At 48.1% G+C, this 19,735-nt stretch overlaps 1 protein-coding gene across 1 annotated transcript; it reads left to right on the forward strand.

The window, feature by feature from the left end:
- Positions 1–276: 276 nt before the first annotated feature.
- On the forward strand, positions 277–18,312 carry LOC140738882 (transmembrane protein 53-A). The gene is made up of 3 exons (XM_073066875.1): positions 277–302; positions 5,330–5,798; positions 15,910–18,312. The coding sequence occupies exons 2-3, from the start codon at positions 5,342–5,344 to the stop codon at positions 16,266–16,268; spliced, it is 816 nt and encodes a 271-aa protein (XP_072922976.1). The 5' UTR covers positions 277–302; positions 5,330–5,341; the 3' UTR covers positions 16,269–18,312.
- Positions 18,313–19,735: the final 1,423 nt, after the last annotated feature.

The raw sequence follows: 19,735 nt of genomic DNA on the forward strand, positions 1-19,735 counted from the left end.
GTCCATTGCGGAACCTTTTGTTTGAACGAAGTGGAGGGGGGGGGAGCCGAAGGAGAAATCATTAAGAGTGAGGGCAAGTTCCGCCAGGCGGAGGAGAGAAACTTGGGTCTGGTGTCTGAAAGGAAACGGAGAGCTTTGATGCCTTCCTGGTGGTGGTGGGGGGAGTATATGGACTGGACATCCATGGTGAAAATAGTTAAGTTTTTTGGAGACGCTCCCTAATGTATTGGCTTTCATTCCCGCCCTCTATTGCATTTAACTCTATTAAACCCATCATTCTCTCCTCGGCAGTGAAATTGGACGTAAGTGTCTCTGTTTAAATGCTTCCTACTGCCAGGTAAACTCATTTGCAAGAACCTCTTGGTTCCTCATGCTAATATTCTCCGGTTGAAAACTGCTTCGTTCTCTGAATGAATTGGGTGTTGTTTCACTCGCTGCATTTGGTATTTCTTTAATCTTTTCTTGCCCGGGTGTGGTGTGGCGTATCAGAGTAACGTGACTCAGTTGGACTTGTATGGTCTAAGGAAGTTTTATAACAGCAGGATCGAAGCTACCCTTGGAATGAGTCTGTAAAAATGAGAAACATGCATGCAAAATGCTGGAGGAATCCAGCAATTCAGGGCCAGGCAACGTTTATGGAAGGAAATGCAGTAAACAGTCAACCAAGCCCGAATAAGCAGGTGGGGGAGGGGAATAGGTGAGTCGAAGGGCTGCAGAGATCTCCGAGGAGGAGAGGAGTGACTAGTCTGGAGGGCGGGTTCCTTCATCCTGTTGGCCGCTTTACTGAGATGGCAGAGAGTCTGTGGAGGGAACCCCTGGCTGGAATAATCCAGGAGACAATTGGAGGATTAGAAACATCCTGATCAGACAGTTTAGAGTTACCAAGAGAAATACAAGTATATAGGTCTGACACAGTGGTCAGCAGCACAGGAGCGCCACAGGGAACCGTACTCTCTCCGGTCCTGTTCACCCTGTACACATCTGACTTCCAATATAACTCGGAGTCCTGCCATGTGCAGAAGTTCGCTGATGACACGGCCATAGTGGGGTGTGTCAGGAATGGACAGGAGGAGGAGTATAGGAAACTGATACAGGACTTTGTGATATGGTGCAACTCAAACTACCTGCGTCTCAATGTCACCAAGACCAAGGAGATGGTGGTGGACTTTAGGAGATCTAGGCCTCATATGGAGCCAGTGATCATTAATGGAGAATGTGTGGAGCAGGTTAAGACCTACAAGTATCTGGGAGTACAGTTGGACGAGAAGCTAGACTGGACTGCCAACACAGATGCCTTGTGCAGGAAGGCACAGAGTCGACTGTACTTCCTTAGAAGGTTGGCGTCATTCAATGTCTGCAGTGAGATGCTGATGATGTTCTATAGGTCAGTTGTTGAGAGCGCCCTCTTCTTTGTGGTGGCGTGTTGGGGAGGAAGCATTAAGAAGAAGGACGCCTCACGTCTTAATAAGCTGATAAGGAAGGCGGGCTCTGTCGTGGGCAAAGTACTGGAGAGTTTATCATCGGTAGCTGAGCGAAGGGCGCTGAGTAGGCTACGGTCAATTATGGAAAACCCTGAACATCCTCTACATAGCACCATCCAGAGACAGAGAAGCAGTTTCAGCGACAGGTTACTGTCGATGCAATGCTCCTCAGACAGGATGAAGAGGTCAATACTCCCCAATGCCATTAGGCTTTACAATTCAACTGCCAGGACTTAAGAACTTTTTTTAAAGCTATTATTAATGCTTTTTGAGTTAGTGATTTAGATGCATATCATATTATTACTGAGTTAAGTATTGTATGTAATGAGTTTTTGCTACAACAAGTGTATGGGACATTGGAAAAAATGTTGAATTTCCCCATGGGGATGAATAAAGTATCTATCTATCTATCTATTTCCTGTATACAAGGCACACGTGCTCATCCCCAGGACGTTAGGAATTACGAAAACTTTCATTAAACCTGAAAGAGTGGCCACTGTTTAGCTTGATTTGTTACTGTAGTCATTGAGTCTGTCCTGTGCACCTCCATCATTGTGTGGTTTAGAGCCGCCACCAAGCAGGATAGAACCAGACTACAGCGCACAGTGAGGACTGCCGAGCGCATTATTGGAGCCTCGCTGCTCTCTATTGTGGACCTGTACTCTTCCAGGTTGAAGAAGAGGGCGGGGAACGTCATAAAGGACTCCTCCCATCCTGTGCACGGACTGTTTGATCTGCTTCCGTCTGGTAGGCGCTTCAGATCCCTCCAGACTAAGACTAATAGGCACTGGAGAAGTTTTTTCCCTACTGCGGTCACTTTGCTGAACGGTTAACTGTCAGCTAACTATTACTTGGATTGCACTACCTGTATGTATAATTTATATTTTCATTTATATTTATCATTATTACTGTTATGAGCAGAGAGACAACATCTGCCGGAAGTAAATTCCTTGTATGTGCATAGGTACTTGGCGATTAAAGTCTGATTCTGATGTAGAGCCAAACTGTGTCAACGACCAACGCAGTCCGAGTTTGGCGCCAACGTAACCTGTCCACAATTTACTGACGTTATTGGGTGTGGCGGTCACCTGGAGAGTGTCAGACAGCGGCGGGGATCGCTGATGTGGTAATCACAGCCCGCCAGAACAGGAACAGGCAGTTGCGTAACATGCGATGCTGAGGAAATGAGCATTAAATATCTAAATAAGATTAGACAACGTAAATCTGAAGTTTGACAAGTGAATTATATTCGAGAAATTATTACAGCTCTCTGTTTCAATCTGCAGGAGAGACTCGGCAGGTCAGGGTGGGGTGGGGTGGGGGGGGAATGGCTGATGTTTCAGAATGAAACCCCAGCATCAGGACTGAAAATGTATTTGAAAAGAGTAGACAAGTGGTGTTGGGAACCTTGAAGTACTTTTATAAAATACAATCTAAGAAGTTGGCATGCAAACTTAATGGACATTGTGGGTATAGTGGTGTAGAGTTTTCAGAAGAGGAATTGATTGCAAATAAATGGTCTCTGCATTGGCAGGCAGCAGAGACCAGTGGAGTAGAGTAAGGATCAGAGCTTGTGCTGCAGATACTTATAACCTGCACCAGTGGTTTGGATAAGTGAACCAATTCTCATAATGTAAATTCACCCATGATGGTAAAGTGGGTGGGATTGAGTTGTCAGGAAAGTATTGTACGTAGAAGCTTCAATTCATACAAGTTGAACAAGATGGCAATAGCCACAGATTAACATGGATAAACCTGAAATTGTTAGCAAGAATGGTGTGCAAAGATTATACTATTTAAATAGTGCTGGATTTGAGAAATGGGATCTTGTTGTCCTTGTGCACCAGTCATTAAAGGCCCAGCAAGCTGTTAAGAAGGCAAATGATATGGTCATCAGCTTTGCAGATCAAAAGGCATAAATAACCAATCCACAGTTAGATGCTTCATCATATGATGTAATGCCCAGGGAATTAGTCCATTTTGTTCCAGGATAGTCATCATTAGTCACAGACAGCCAAGGCCAGGCTGGAATCTCACTGAAGTAAGACTGTACCACTCTTCAGCACTCCAACCCAATTACCGACCACAGGCCCAGTCCTCAAATGCCCCATTCTCTGATTTTTCCCTATTGTTCAGAGCCAGTTTCTCCCAGCTCTCCATTCTCCCTCATCACTGATACGGATTGCACCCCCTACCCTGATAGTTGGCCCTTCCCATCTGCACCTTCCCCCTCACTCTCACAGCCTTAGTCCTCATTGTGGCCTGAGCTACTGAAGATCTTGTTGTATTGATGTGTCCTTGAAATAATTTTTGCCCATTCTACTCATTGAAATGGTTGCATTTTTGTAATCATGGCTTGTTCTTTATTAAAGTACAAAGTAATTTTATTATCAAAGTACATATATGTCACCATATACAACCCTAGGATTCATTTTCTTGTGGGCGTACTCAATAAATCCAATTACCAATGGAAGAGTCAATGAAAGATGCACCAAAAGGACAGCCAGCCAATGTGCAAAAGATAACAAACTCTGTAACTGCAGAAGAAAAACAAGAAATGATAATAATTAAATAAGTAGTAAATATTGAGAACATGAAATGAAGAGTAGGTTGTAGAACAGTTCAGTGATGGGGTAAGTGATGTTATCCTCTCCGGTTCATGAGCCTGATGGCTGAGGGGTGATGACTGTTCCTGAACCTGGTGGCGAGAGTCCTGAGGCTCCTGTACTTTCTTCCTGATGACAGCAGCCAAGAAGAGAGCGTGGTCTGGCTGGTGGGGGTCCCTGACGATGGATGCCGCTTTTCTGTGTCAAGGTGCTCAATGGGTGGCAAGGGATTTACTTGGACTGGACTGGGCCTTATCCATTACATTTTGTAGGTTTTTCCACTCAAGGGCTTTGTTGTTTTCATGCTAGTCAGTGATGCAGCCAGTCAATATACTCTCCACCACAAAGCTATAGAAAGGTATGGTAGTCATGCTGAATTTTTGCAAACTCCGAAGGAAGTAGAGGTGATGCGTGCTTTCTCTGTAATTGCACTTGTGTGCTGGGACCAGGACAGGTTCTCTGAAATAGTAACACCAAGGAGTTAAAGTTGCTGACCATCTCCACCTCTGATCCCCTGATGAGAACTGGCTTATGGACCTCCAGTTTGCTCCTCCTGAAGTCGATAGGCAGTTTCTTGGTCTTACTGATGCATTAGATAAACTTGGCAAGGGGATGTCAGATGGGGAGGAGATGACAATGTGAAAAGGCATAGGGAGCAGGAATGTTGGTTGGGCACAGGGACTGGAAGACCAGGATGTGCTCTGGGAAAGGGGGTCAGATGTATGTCGCTGTCGACTCGTGGTGACCCTATCCATAGATTGCCAGGACTTTGTTCCTCATTGATACCGCTGCTGCAGGGTTGGGACTTGGCTGGATTCGAACTCGGAACCATCTGCCTCGAGGTCCAGTTCTAATGCCACCATGCAGCGGCCGGCCCAGATTTATACTGAAGCAGAAACATTGAATGTACGTGAGGACTGGAGTGATGGGTTCTCAAGGGAAAGGGGATGTTGAACACACACCATGTGCAGAGGCAGAGCATGGATAGGTAAGTGAAGATTCTGGAGAAATGTATGAAAATCTGGAATTTCAGGGATCACAGGAACTGAGGTCCAAACCACTGGAAAGCCAAATGAATACAGTGTCATTCAGTGTGTATAGTTTTGGGTGAAATAAATAGTTGACTGGGTGCTGGTTATCTTTGAAATCTCAGAGGAATGGATCGGAGGAAACGATGTGCATGCAGGTGCCTTTGTACATTAATATTGTCTTTTTTCTGACCCATCACCACTCCCCCTTTAGCTGGCTGATCTAATGTCAGTACTTGAACCTACTGCTCAGACCTTTGTGATGAAAAGGCTGTCAAATACCATCACACTGTACCAAAATAATGGCAAATACCTGACTGGTGGCCCCAGGCCTCTACTCATCATGCTTCCCTGGTTCCGAGCCAAGTCTCCTGCTGTGGAACGGTACCGACAACTGCACCACCCATACGGCTTTGATATCCTGGTCGTGGAAACCAACATGCTGCATTTCCTCTGGCCACGTTTCGGCTTGTCCTATGCACAGCAAGTGGTGGACCTGCTCCAAGAGGAGTCCTTCGCCTCCAGTCCCATCGTCATTCATGCGTTCTCCATTGGAGTTTTCCTGTTTGCCAATATGATTGTGGTTTCAAGAAATATTCCGTTGTACTCAAACTTCAAGGCCAGGGTTGTAGGCCAGATCTTCGACAGCCTGGTAATGGGAAATCTGGACAGAATAGCAAAAGGTGAGACACTCTTATCTTTCAAAAAGCAAAGGTACGTGGCATGGAGTGTCTCCAGGTTTCATTGGTGTAACTGCAAGTAGAATTGGCTGAGCTGGAGCAAAAGTATCAGAGAACTTAGTGCCCATTCTCTGGATGTCATGATTTGTCATATAGAGACATAGAAAACGTACAGCACAATACAGGCCCTTAGGCCCACAAAGCTGTGCTGAACATGTCCTTACCTGAGAAATTACCTAGGGTTACCCATAGCCCTCTTATTTTTCTGAGCTCCATGTGTCAACCTGTAACTGTTAACTGCTCAGTTGAGGAAAAACACCAGAGACACAAAATTACCTCTGAAACGGTTTTTATTCAGAGAGGAGTTCGCAGCTCCACGCACATTGGGCGTAAGGTAGCCAACTCCCAATTTGTCAGTTTACAAAGGTCATACTTATACCCAAAAGCAGGGTACTACATTCGCAAATATGGTTACCAATTCAAATTCATCAATTGATTGGCTATTGCATAGCTAAGCATGCGAAATACTCAGAATTTAGCAAAGGTTAAAGTGTAATACCTAGAATTAATACTGACGTACTTCAGGACACTTGAAATAGGTATCCTTAAGATATTTTGCCAAGCACATTGTCTTGTGGTCGCAGGTTCCCTTTTCCCTGTGGTCTCCACATCTGGCCTGGCACCATATTTTAGCTACCTCTCCTTACTTTCCCAATGACGTACCTCTCTCTTGTCCTGTCTACATAGTTTGCTACACGTACCCCTTGCCCACCCCCTCTACACGTACCCCTCGCCCACCCCCTCTACACGTACCCCTCGCCCACCCCCTCTACACGTACCCCTCGCCCACCCCCTCTACATGTACCCCTCGCCCACCCCCTCTGCACGTACCCCTCGCCCACCCCCTCTGCACGTACCCCTCGCCCACCCCCTCTGCACGTACCCCTCGCCCACCCCCTCTGCACGTACCCCTCGCCCACCCCCTCTGCACGTACCCCTCGCCCACCCCCTCTGCACGTACCCCTCGCCCACCCCCTCTGCACGTACCCCTCCCCCACCCCCTCTGCACGTACCCCTCGCCCACCCCCTCTGCACGTACCCCTCGCCCACCCCCTCTGCACGTACCCCTCGTCCCCCCCTCTGCACGTACCCCTCGTCCCCCCCCTCTGCACGTACCCCTCGTCCCCCCCCTCTGCACGTACCCCTCGTCCACCCCTCTGCACGTACCCCTCGTCCCCCCCCTCTGCACGTACCCCTCGTCCCCCCCTCTGCACGTACCCCTCGTCCCCCCCCTCTGCACGTACCCCTCGTCCCCCCCTCTGCACGTACCCCTCGTCCCCCCCTCTGCACGTACCCCTCGTCCCCCCCTCTGCACGTACCCCTCGTCCCCCCCTCTACACTTACCCCTCGCCCACCCCCTCTACACGTACCCCTTACCCTCTTCACATTCTCAATCCCTCCTGTGATCATGAAATGATAACTCATCAATATCGTGCAAATCCTCTGGTGCAGGTTCGAGGAGTTCGGTGGCCTCGACGGTTGCCCGTACTAACATCAGTGGCTTAGCTGGCAGCAGGTCCCCTAACGAGGCCATCATGCGGTTCAGGACACGTTTGACAATGGCGATACAGACAAAAATCCCTATAATAGCCGTCAGCGTGTAAATAGCCCCATTGATCAACCAGTCCCTCCATGCACTTAGTCCCCAGTCCCCCCATCCTGCCCAACCTGTTCCTTCCTTAATGGATCCTAACTGTTCATCTATTTTGTTCATATTCCACGTTATGTTGGCAGTGGCATCGTCTAGCCCCATTATGCATTTGTCCTTTACGATAGCACAGAGCCCACCCTCCCTGGCGAGGAGGTAATCAAGCGGTTTTGCATGAAGAGCCGCAGTTGGTTAAGGCTGTCAGTGATGAGTCTTAATGCTCCCCTGGTGGCATTCCCGAGGCTCATGAGACCACAGGCCAGATAGTTCCGATTGTGGGCCGCCATAGTGGCTCCTGATGCCCCCGAAGAGAAAAATCCAGCTGCCCCGTATCCGGCCACCTGACCTGCGGTTATGGTGGTCAGGACTTGGTAATCTGCACAAAATTCTTGGGAGACCTCTCTCTTGTACCTTCCAGATGGGCGGGACAGGGGATCCCAAGTCCCAGGGCAAGGGACCGTGGTGGGGAGGAAGGTGCCATAGGCCACCGAGGAAGGGTATGGGTACTCCAGGAAGTTGGTGGCAATGCCGTTATAGAAGAAAAAATACCCCGGGAGGGTATACATGGTCTCAGTGCAACCCTTACCCTTTAGGTGTATGGCATCACTCCATTCTCCTATTTCGGCAGAGGCGTACACTCGTTTGGTACCCCTGCGATATTCAGGTCGTAGGAATACATGATCATTGACTCGGAGGTGGGTGCGGTTCCCCTCCCCACAAAGAAGTTGCACCCCCTGGGTCAGGGACTGGCACTTTGTCTCATGGCAAGAGCAAGAGATCCCTAAGGGGTCCTTGGTGGAGTGACACTCCCTTTTCCTACAGGGCTTGGAGAGGCAGGTGACGTCGTTTGAGACATACACGTCTGAACATCCCCACCCTGTTCCGAAGTAGCAGTTCTCAGATACTCGGTCACCTTTCGGGGGCTTGGGATTCCCCTCCCACCAGAGATCTTTTCTCATCCACCTGTTGGACGGGGGGGAGTAAACAGTCCGCGACAGGGACCGTGGAAGAGTCATAGGTGAGTTCCACCCTCTTTCCCTCAGGCAATGTTTTACTGGCAGGGGCACATCGGAAGGGTTGATTGGCACGATCCCAGTGCGGGAAAACGGTAAAGAGCGAGGAGACACTGGCGGGGTGGGGATAGCAAACGATGGTTGTAGTGCCATACAGTCGCTTGTGCACATTTTGGAAATAGTTGCCACTTATAAACTCCGAGGAGGGTCTTTCAAGGGTGGGGTCTTTGGGGAAGCCCCAATCCCTTTTCTGCCTTGAAATGTCCCCCTTCGATCCTTTTAGGGGTTTTGGTTCCTCGTCCAGCCGTCCCTCAACCTCTGTCCTATACCCCACTATCCCTAAAAGAATATAGATAACCAAGAGCATCCTACCTTCCATTGCCAGAGCACGATGTGGCACCACAAGGGAAAAGGAATTTAAACACACAACAGTTCAATCAAGTCCGCTTATCAGTCCCTTCATTTATCTGTAGTTTCTAGTGGGTCCGAGGTCCAGCGCTTGCAGTCGCTCAGATGAATCCAACGTTCTTGTCCCTTCACCTTGACAGCAGAGGGGGTCTGCCGGAGGACCTGGTACGGTCCTTTCCACCGGGGTCCCAGCTTGGGTCAATCCCAGTTCCTCATTAACACCCAACCTCCTGGTTCTGCTCCCTGCCACTCGCCTTCTCTGTCAGGAACAGGTCTTGAGGCTTCCTTCACCGAGTATGTAGAAACTTAAGAGACAAAGTTAAATGCTTGAGGTAACACTGCAGTTCCTCGCCCATCATTTGTAGATCTACTTGTATTGGCGGGGGGTTGTGGTCACTGCCCCATGGGGTTCTGTTTGAGCGCCCATAAACTATCTCAGCAGCAGTTAGCCCGGTACCGGTTTGAGGTGTAATGCGCATGTGATACAGTGCCAGGGGAAGGACTTTAAGCCAATTTAGTCCTGTTTCAAGGGTCAGTTTAGTTAGTTTATCCTTCAGGGTGCCGTTTGCACGTTCCACGATTCCTGCGGCTTGGGGGTGACAGGCACAGTGGAATTGTTGTTCAATCGCAAAGTTCTTTGTTTACTTTCCCAATGAAGTGCGGACCGTTATCAGATGATAGTCTTTGTGGGATACCGAAACGAGGAATAACTTCTTTCAGTAGCATCCGCACTACCGTGGAAGCCTTGTTGTTCGTTGTGGGGAAGGCTTCAATCCATTTACTAAAGACGTCGATTATAACCAAACCGTACTTGTAACAATTCACCTTGGGTAACTCGATAAAGTCCATTTGTAATGTGTCAAACGGTCCTGCTGGGGTTGGGGTGCACCCTTTATCACATCTAATAGATTTACCTGGGTTTACTTTATGGCAAATTAAGCAACCCCTTGCCTGTCTCTCCGCTGCCTCATTCAAACTGGGGGACCACCATGTTTTTAATAACAACATACACATTCCCTCCTTGCCGAGGTGGGTGTCAGAGTGGAGGCGGTCGACCAGGACATGCAGGAGAGTATCAGGAATACAAGCCTGACCTGATGGGGTCTGCCAGAGGCCCGTTGCGTTATTAATAATACAACCATGTTTTTTTCCAACATCAATCTCTGCTGCAGGGGCGTCCCCCTGTAATCGCGCGATGTCGGATGTGCCTGGGCTATCAACCGGCTGCCTGGCAGGCAGAAGGCGTGGGGTCGAATCCACAGTTAATGCTTTAGAGGAGGAGGCTTGCTTGGCTGCCAGGTCTGCCCTGGCATTGCCTTTACTAACGGGAGAGTCATCGGATAAGTGGGAGATAGTTTGTGTTCTTCTCACAGGCGTACTGAGTGTCACTAGCCAAAAGCAGGTCATCAACGTACTGGATGAGCGCTGAGTTTTTGGGGAAGGTGAGGTCCTTCAGTTGGCCACAAAGGGTCTGTGAGAAAATAGTGGGGGAGTCCCTAAAGCCCTGGGGAAGTCGGGTCCAGGTGTATTGGCGATCCTGGAAGGTGAAGGCGAATAAGCAGCGCGAATCCTCATGTAGGGGTATGGAGAAGAAGGCGTGTTGTAAATCTGTAATGGTGAACCATCGTGCAGTGGTGGGTATCTGGCCCAGAATGGTTGCGTGGTTGGGGACGGCGGCATGCAGGGGAGGGATTATGTCATTAATTGCCCTTAAATCTTGCACAAGGTGCCACTCGGGGCATCCGGGCTTTGGCACTGCTAAGATCGGGGTATTACAGGGCGAGAGGCAGGGGACCAGGACGCCCTGTTCTAAGAAGGAGGTAATAAGTGGGTGGACACCCTGAATGGCTTCCGATTTGAGAGGGTACTGCGGGATCCGGGGCAATCGTGAGTTGGGCTTTACCTGTATCTGGACGGGGGCTCCCGGGGTAAGGCCTACGTCGGTCTTGGAGGTTGCCCAGATCTCAGTGGGGGGTTCGCAGCAGGGGTCAGTCGGAGGCTGATGGTGGTGCAGGGTCCCTGAGGTGTCACATTGCTTGTCGAAGAAAAGAATACTACAACTATCCATTTCCTGCGGGTTTCCCGTCAGGGAAGGGTCTGCCTGCTGCAGCACCCTAAAGACGGCAGGGCCTAATTCCTTAGCTGCATGACCCTCATTTACGCGGAGGGTTATATGGGGGATATTCCAGGGGATTGCTGCCACTGGAAGTCGGGGACATGGGCAGCTAGGGCTACGCCTGCCTCCGCAGTCACAATGGCAAAGACTGAAATTGGGAATTCAGTTCCCAAGTGTGGGGCGAATAAGGCTGCCAAGACCTCTGAGCGTCCTGAAGGTTCGTACGCAAGGGTCACATGGGGAGTGTATGGGGGCTGGGCGACTGGCGAGCAGGAGGGGAGGTGGGTGAGGTCCAATGCCCACCATTGCAGGGGAATGTGAAGCCAGAACGCCCAATGGGTAGGAGGTTTGGTCAGGGTGAGACCATCACTGGTGCAGGTGACAGTGAGATGGAAACGACAGAGAATGTCCCTTCCTGCCAGGTTGACGCCCAAATTGGGGGTTACCGCAAATCTGATAAGGGACTCATGGTGGTTGTAGCGAGTGGGGAGTTCTTCGGCCATCTGGAACTCCTGCACCGGAGCTGACAATCCCGAAAAGGGAAGTCGGGAGTGCATGGGGGGGGGGGGGCGATCATGGGTCAAGGGCACAGGGGGGCGGAAGGCTCCGAAGGTACAGACGGGGCGGGATTCGCAGCCCTCACCAATGAAGGGACCTGCTGCTCCTCCTCAGTGTCCTCATTAGGTTCAAATAGGGTCTGCAGCCCAGTCATATCCGGTGCCGGCCTTTTATCACCAAGTTTTACATTATGATCATCAATCCTACGCTGTTCATCATAGATTTCACACAAGGCCTTCAATACCGGCCAGCCCCTGGGTTTTCCGTCACTATCATTGATGGGTATTTTCCTGTTTTTTGCATTCACCTCCCAGGAGGTCTGGCGGGAGCGCTCATTAAGTCTGCTGGTCACGGTATACCAACGCGTAATTAGATCTTTCCATTTCTGTGAGACATTCTGTCGCCACACCTGTCCCTCTGCTCATTTACACTTCTCAAGATCCCAGGTTCCCCAACTTCTAATTCATCCGCGCGCTCAGTCTCCGTAAATCTGTCTCGTTTTCAGGGAATACTTTACACATTTTCCATAATGGTGTATTTGGTCCTAATTTATCTAGAGTCTGGCCCATTTTGGTAACTTACTCTTGCATCCACTTCAGTTTCCTGACCTTCGCGTGGCAGATTTCTGCTCTTCACAACCAGTCTAAGGCAGGATGTGGTTTCAGTTAGATGTTGGAACCAGACCTTAATCAAATTAAATATGTATTGCTCCGGAGCTTCCAACCCCAAACCCCATGCAGGGACTCTAACCCCGCTTCCTATACCAGTCTTCCTATACCAGGGGTTTCGAACTGGGGACCACTCACCTCGACATCCGGAGTAGATGTTGTTATGCCACCAGCCAGCTCTTGGTCTATTGGATGGTTGATATATGGACATGTGCCCAAAACCAATCAGGAACTCCATGAGTATAGAGCTGTTACAACCTTGAAATCAGAAAGCATTTTACAAATTTAAAATGCACAAAGTGGGTCAGTTAAGTTACCTTAAAACAGCAATGGGAGAATGACCAGGAAATTCCATTGTTTATTATTGATGTTGGCTGGAGGTAAAATCTTAACCAAGACCAGAAAGTCTTTATCGGTGAATGATAATCAATATTGTGTAATCACTGGTGAAAACCACATTTCTAATTGCATGTTAAAAGAACATGCAATTCTAGAACTCTGCAGGGATGTCCTGACATGAGGGTAGTTGACCACCAACAATCATAGCTTTGGATGAGGTACAGCTCCAATTACCAGAATACTTTCACTTTGCCCATTCGCTTCAATTTTATCAGGATGACACACTTGGTCAAACACTGCCTCGATGATGAGGACAATTACTTTCACTGACCTCTGAAATTCAGCTTGTTGATTCACCTTTGCATGAAGGCTGTGGTAAGGTCTGGAGCTGAGATGTTGCCCAGTCTCATAGTCTGCTATATCAAGAGCTCTCAGGCCTTTTGAAAAAATATATTATCAATGGATTGAATTGAATTGGCTGGAGACTAGATTTTCTGGTGCTGGGGTTCTTAGACGAAACTCAGGATAGTTGACCTGTACCTCACTCCTGAATGTGGTTGTGAATGCTTGTGGGATCCTGCCACAACTGAGAATGGGGATGTTTTTGGAGCCACCTCCTATTATCTGTTTAATTGTTGACAACTATTCATGATTAAACATGATAGGTATGCAGAGCTTGAGTCTGATCTGTTGGTCGGTGTCATTTGGCCTTGTCTTGTGCGTGCTCTTTTCGTCACACCAGTCTCACTAAGCTGGAACTTCATTTTTAGACACTCCTGACGCTGCCCCCAGAGTGTCTACCTGCACTCCTCAATGAACCAGGGTTACCTCCTGGCGATATATGCCTGCCCATGAGGTTGCAGAGTGAGGTAATGTACTTGTCTGATGCTAATGACTCATAATGCTTGGTTTTGTTCTGCCAGATCTATTCTGAGTCAGTCCCAGTCAGCACATGTTGGGGTTATTGGTGTGAAGATGGAGATTTGTCTCCACAATGATGGTTACTTCTACCAGTGCTGTCATGGACAGGTGTCCTCTGCCGTTGATAAATTGCTGATGATAATGTCAATTGCATTTATCCCTCCATGTTGATTCACACAGTGCCTGCCACAGACCAAATCTGGTGACTGGTTTCTTCAGGAATCAGTCATTTTGGTCCTGAGTGAAGGACACTGAAGCCTTCCTCCCAAAATACAATCTAGGAAAGATTGAGTAGGTTAGGATTGTATTCTTTAGAACGTAGCAGATTGAGAGGAGAGTTGACAGAGGTATACAAAATTATGAGGGGTATAGATAGGGTAAATGCAAACAGGCTTTTTCAGCTGAGGTTGGGTGGGACTACAACCAGAGGTCATGGGTTAAAGGGTGAAAGGTGAAAAGTTTAAGCAGAACATGAGGCAAAACCTCTTCACTTAGAGGGCCATGGGAGTGTGGAATGAGCTGCCAGCACAAGTGGTGCATGGGAGCTTGATTTTAATGTTTAAGAGAAGTTTGGATGGGTATATGGATAGTAGAGGTATGTAGGGTTGTGGTCCATCAGCAGGTCAACAGGAGTAGGCAGTTTAAATGGTTTTTGCATGGACTAGATGGGCCGTTTTGCCCGACGCCGGCCCCCTAGGCCTGAGTCGATGTAGTAGTAGTAGATGGGCCAAAGGGCCTGTTTCTGTGCTGTACTCCTCTGTGACTCTATGTGCTTCTTCCAAACTTCGTTCCATACGGAGGAGCCGTGATTCATCAGCTAGCGGGGAGAGCAGTGTTAACTAGGAGAAAGTTCCCTTATAAATTGATGCCATGAGACTTCATGAAGTCCAGTGTTAACATTGAGGATTCCAGGAGCAATTACCACCCAGTTAGCTCCCACTGTGCTGGATGTAGCCATGGATTGTGTTGGGAGGTGGCTGTCACATTGTGTGTGAGAGAGATTTTTTATATATATATATCTATCTATCTATGACGGTCACAGCATAGCTTGATTAAACCTGTAGGACAGTTCATCCAACTGAGACACAAGTACCCCAAGTACCCAGATACTTCAGAGGAAGGCTTTGTGACGTGCTTATGAGCACTGGTCCAATCCTTTGTCATCAGGGCTCTTTTCAGAAATGGTCTGTTCACACAAAGAGTGGTGGAAATGTAAAACTTTCTCTAAAAGATTTGTTGAAGTACAACATTGTTAAAACAAAATCAATTGAGAAGTGTGTTCGGTAATGAGGATTATTGAAGTAAGGTGAATAAATGGACAGGCTCATGAAGCCAAAAGTATTTTCCAGTGGGTTAAGAAAGAGCCAACAGGTACTTACTTGGCTCGACTGGGGCAATGACTGCCGACAGCAGCTGGCCAGAGTCCTCTATCCTGAGCCAGTCTTTCAAGTTGCCCCCAGGTGTGGCCCGCCCATCTTCTTAGATCCTTCCTCTCTCAGGGATGAGGTCTTTGGGGCTTCTGTTAGCACTGGATTTCTACAGGATGGGGCTGCTGGCCCCATGCCCAGTGCTCCTCCTTTTACAGCCAGGCTTGGCACCATCCTTGCACAGTTCCAGCTAGTTTACTATGATATAAATAATGATTCTTTCCTCATTATTTCATTCAGCGTTCCTGTGTACATCACTGCTCATTGGGTTCTTGCAAATGTAACAGTCTTAGATTGATAAAGCACATAAAGAGACCCTTCAGCCAACTGGGTCTACACTAGCTGTCAAACATGTTTTACACTTCAAAGTTCAAAGTGTGTACTGCATACATTATACAATCTTGAGATGCATCTCCTAACAGGCAACCACTGAACAAGAAATCTGAAAGAACCTATTTAAAAAAAAGATGGGGGTGGGGGGGGAGGAGAGAGAGAGAGAGAGAAAAACGAGCACACAATGAAAGCAAGCAACAGCATTCAGAACGGAAGTGACTGCATAGGCACGAGGTCCGGAGCAGGCTTGCAGCCCCAGCCTGAGTCCATTGCACAACTTGTCTATTTTATTCTGCCCACGTGCTTATCAGCTCCCCTCCCCCAGAGCAGCTACACACTAGGGAAAATTTCCAATAGCCAATTAACCTATCATTCAGCACACCTTTGGGATATGGGAGGAAACTAGAAGAACAAGCAAACTCCATTCAGACAGCAGCAGAGTTCAAATTTGGGTTGCTGAGCTGTGAGACAGTAAGTTTACCAGATGTGTGTTGTCCATTCTACTGGGGAAGGTGTCTTGTTTTTGCCCTAGTTCGAGCTTTGCCTCGGTGATACAACCTCACGTTTGCTGATTGGCAGTAATGAGCGTAAATCTGAAATGTCTATTTTTGTACACTTCCCAGGTGTTTCCCAGATTTTGGCTCCCCCCTTCCTTCAGCCTGTTCTGAAAAGGATGACACTTTTCTGGCTCATGAGAAGCTATGTCAACAGCTACCACCAAGCTGCAATCAAGCTGTTTTGGGATCATCTGTACCCTGCACCCATTTTGGTTTTCTCCAGCAGGAATGACCCACTGAGTGACTCAGTGGAGTTGGAAGCTTTGTTGCAAAGTTGGCGGAAGAGGGGCATTCCTGTAACCGGGAAAAGCTGGGATATATCCCGTCATGCTGGACACTTGCGGCAGCATCCTCAGGAATATCAAAAAGTCCTGAAAAGCTTCCTTAATTCACTTAGCCCCTTCTGTCTACCTTCCAAATTGTGAAAGAGCAGGGAAGCCCAGGATCTTGCTGATTTGCATAACACTGGTTTGTCCCAGAATAGAATCAGGTTTATTATCACCGGAAGGTGACATGCGATTTGTTAGCTTGGCAGCAGCAGCTCATTACCATGCAAAATATAGAAGAAAAAAACCAAAATAAAATGATAATAAATAAATAAAATACTGTATACAGGAATGGATTAAAAATTGTGCAAAAAAACAGAAATACTATATATTTTAAAAAGTGAGGTAGTGTCCAAGGATTCAATGTCCATTTAGGAATTGGATGGCAGAGGGGAAGAAGTTTTGCTGAGTGTGTGCCTTCAGGCTTCTGTACCTCCTTCCTGATGGTAATAGTGAGAAAATCGCATGCCCTGGGTGCTGGAGGTCCTTAATAATGGACGCTGACTTTCTGAGACACCACTCCCTTAAGATGTCCTGAGTACTTTGTAGGCTAGCGCCCAAGATGGAGCTGACTAGATTTACTACCTTCTGCAGCTTCTTCTGGTCCTATGCATTAGCCAACCCACCCCCCATACCAAACAGTGATGCAGCCTGTCAGAATGCTCTCCACAACACATATATAGAAGTTTTTGAGTGTATTTGTTGACATGCCAAATCTCTTTAAACTCCTAATAAAGTATAGCTGCTGCCTTTATAACTGCATTGATGTGTTGAGACCAGGTTAGGTCCTCAGAGATCTTGACACCCAGGAACTTGAAACTGCTCACTCTCCCCACTTCTGATCCCTCTATGAGGATTAGTTTGTGTTCCTTCATCTTACCCTTCCTGAAGTCCACAATCAGCTCTTTCCTTTTACTGATGTTGAGTGCCAGGTTGTTGCTGCAGCACCATTCCACTAGTTGGCATATCTCACTCCTGTATGCCCTCTCGTCACCACCTGAGATTCCACCAACAATGATTCTATCATCAGCAAATTTATAGGTGGTATTTGAGCTATGTCTAGCCACACAGTCATGTGTATAGAGTAGAGTAGTGGGTTAAGCACACACCCGAGGTGCACCAGTGTTGATCGTCAGTGAGGAGGATGTGTTATCACCAATCCACACAGACTGTGGTCTTCCAGTTAGGAAGATGAGGATCCAGTTGCAGAGGGAGGTACAGAGGCTCAGGTTCTGCAACTTCTCAATCAGGATTGTGGAAATGATGGTATTAATTCTGAGCTATAGTTGATGAACAGCATCCTGACATAGCTGTTTATGTTGTCTAGGTGGTCTGAAGCTGTGTGGAGAGCCATTGAGATTGCGTCTGCTGTTGACCTATTGTGGCGGTAGTTAAATTGCAATGGGTCCAGGTCCTTGCTGAGGCAGGAGATGATGGGCAGATGGAACCACATGGGGAGGAGATGATGGGCAGATGGAACCACATGGGGGGAGATGATGGGCAGATGGAACCAGATGGGAGGAGATGATGGGCAGATGGAACCAGATGGGGTGGGGTAAGATGGAGGGCAGATGGAACCAGATGGGAGGAGATGGAGGGCAGATGGAACCAGATGGGGAGGAGATGATGGGCAGGTGGAACCACATGGGGAGGAGATGATGGGCAGGTGGAACCAGATGGGGAGGAGATGATGGGCAGGTGGAACCAGATGGGGTGGGGTAAGATGATGGGCAGATGGAACCAGATGGGAGGAGATGATGGGCAGGTGGAACCACATGGGGAGGAGATGATGGGCAGATGGGAGGGAGATGATGGGCAGATGGAACCACATGGGGGTAAGATGATGGGCAGATGGAACCAGATGGGAGGAGATGATGGGCAGATGGAACCACATGGGGGTAAGATGATGGGCAGATGGAGCCACATGGGGAGGAGATGATGGGCAGATGGAACCAGATTGGGGGGGGGGGTAACATCATGGGCAGGTGGAACCACATGGGGAGGAGATGATGGGCAGATGGAACCAGATGGGAGGAGATGATGGGCAGATGGAACCACATGGGGAGGAGATGGTGGGCAGGTGGAACCACATGGGGAGGAGATGGTGGGCAGGTGGAACCACATGGGGAGGAGATGATGGGCAAATGGGATCAGATGGGGGGAGGGCATAGCAGAAGGAAATAAAAATGAAGAAATGAATGATGTGGATGGGTGTTTAGGTTTTGGTGGTGGTTGGGGGGGGGGGGGGAATCTCACCAGGGCTGAGGGTGATCTTAAATTGGAAATACAGTGTTCATACCATTGAGTTGTATTTTACCAAGTGACATTATGTGCTTGGGTTCTGCACTGAGGCTTGGGAATGAGTGTATTACTGAGCAATTGAATATATTAATTTATTATGCCAATGTACTTTTGTAATTATTTGTTTTCATCTTTTTACTTCAAGTGGAGATATTGTTGGTTGTTCAGTTCCTGCTGTACATTTGAATGTTTGACAGTGAAACAGATGAGCAACGTAATCCATGTGCAATGACTTGCCTTGCAATGCAATATACAGTTGTTTCATAGAGCTCTGAGGTACATGATTTCAATAAAGATCAGAATTGAATCAATTTGTTGAAGGCTACAACAGCAGCTAGGTGCCAGCAGTAATAGAAAAGGACCCTGCAGATAACACAGAGATGGGTGCTGTCACAACTATTGAACTCGAGCAGTAAATTGAAATGCCATTTATCTCAGTCAGCCTTGGCAATGTGAATTTATGTGAAGCGTTTAACATGATTAAATATTCCAGGGTGCTTCAGATCAACATTAACAGGCAAATTTAACAATGTGCCGCAATTAAAAGCTCCAATTAGCTCCATTGGGCAACTTGGTCAGCATCACACACAAAATGCTGGAGGAATTCAGCAGGCCAGGCAGCATCTCTCAGATTAACATTGACTCTTATACCAACGCCATCCTTGAGCACATCAACAAGTGTGTAGATAGAGTGACATCACAACAACAAATAAAAGTTTTCCCCAATCAGAAACCACGGATGAACAGAGAGGTTCGCCTCCTCCTCAAAGCCAGAGATTCAGCCTTCAGGGCTGGAGACTGGTAGGTTTACAGCTCAGCCAAGGCCAACCTGAGGAGGGGAATCTCTCAGGCTAAACACATATACAAACAGAGAATCGAGGAGCAATTCAACTCCTCAGACCCCCAACACATGTGGCTTGGCATACAGGTCATTACAGACTTCAAACCACCTAGCACTGTGACCCCTTCCAGCTCTGCTTCCCTCCCTGATGAGCTCAATTACTTCTACGCTCGCTGTGACCGAGAGAACAAGGAGGTCACCCTCAAAGCGGATCTCCCACCTGGTGAACTGCCTCTCTCACTTTCCACCTCTGATGTTTGCGCCACCCTGAGCAGGGTGAATGTACAGAAGGTAGCTGGTCCGGATGGAATACCCGGCCGTGTGCTCAGAGTCTGTGCAGGGCAGTTGGCCGGGGTCTTCACGAACATTTTCAATTTGTCCCTGGCCAAGGCAGTTGTCCCTACAAACTTCAAGATCACCACCA

This window comes from Hemitrygon akajei, chromosome 14 (assembly GCF_048418815.1).
Source record: "Hemitrygon akajei chromosome 14, sHemAka1.3, whole genome shotgun sequence".
NCBI lineage: Eukaryota > Metazoa > Chordata > Chondrichthyes > Myliobatiformes > Dasyatidae > Hemitrygon > Hemitrygon akajei.

Excerpts from the sequence above, each read along its gene's own strand:
- LOC140738882 (XM_073066875.1), top strand. The coding sequence starts at position 5,342 with ATGTCAGTACTTGAACCTACTGCTCAGACCTTTGTGATGAAAAGGCTG. Across the intron at positions 5,799-15,909 it reads TCTGGACAGAATAGCAAAAG|GTGTTTCCCAGATTTTGGCT; the intron begins GTGAGACACTCT and ends TACACTTCCCAG.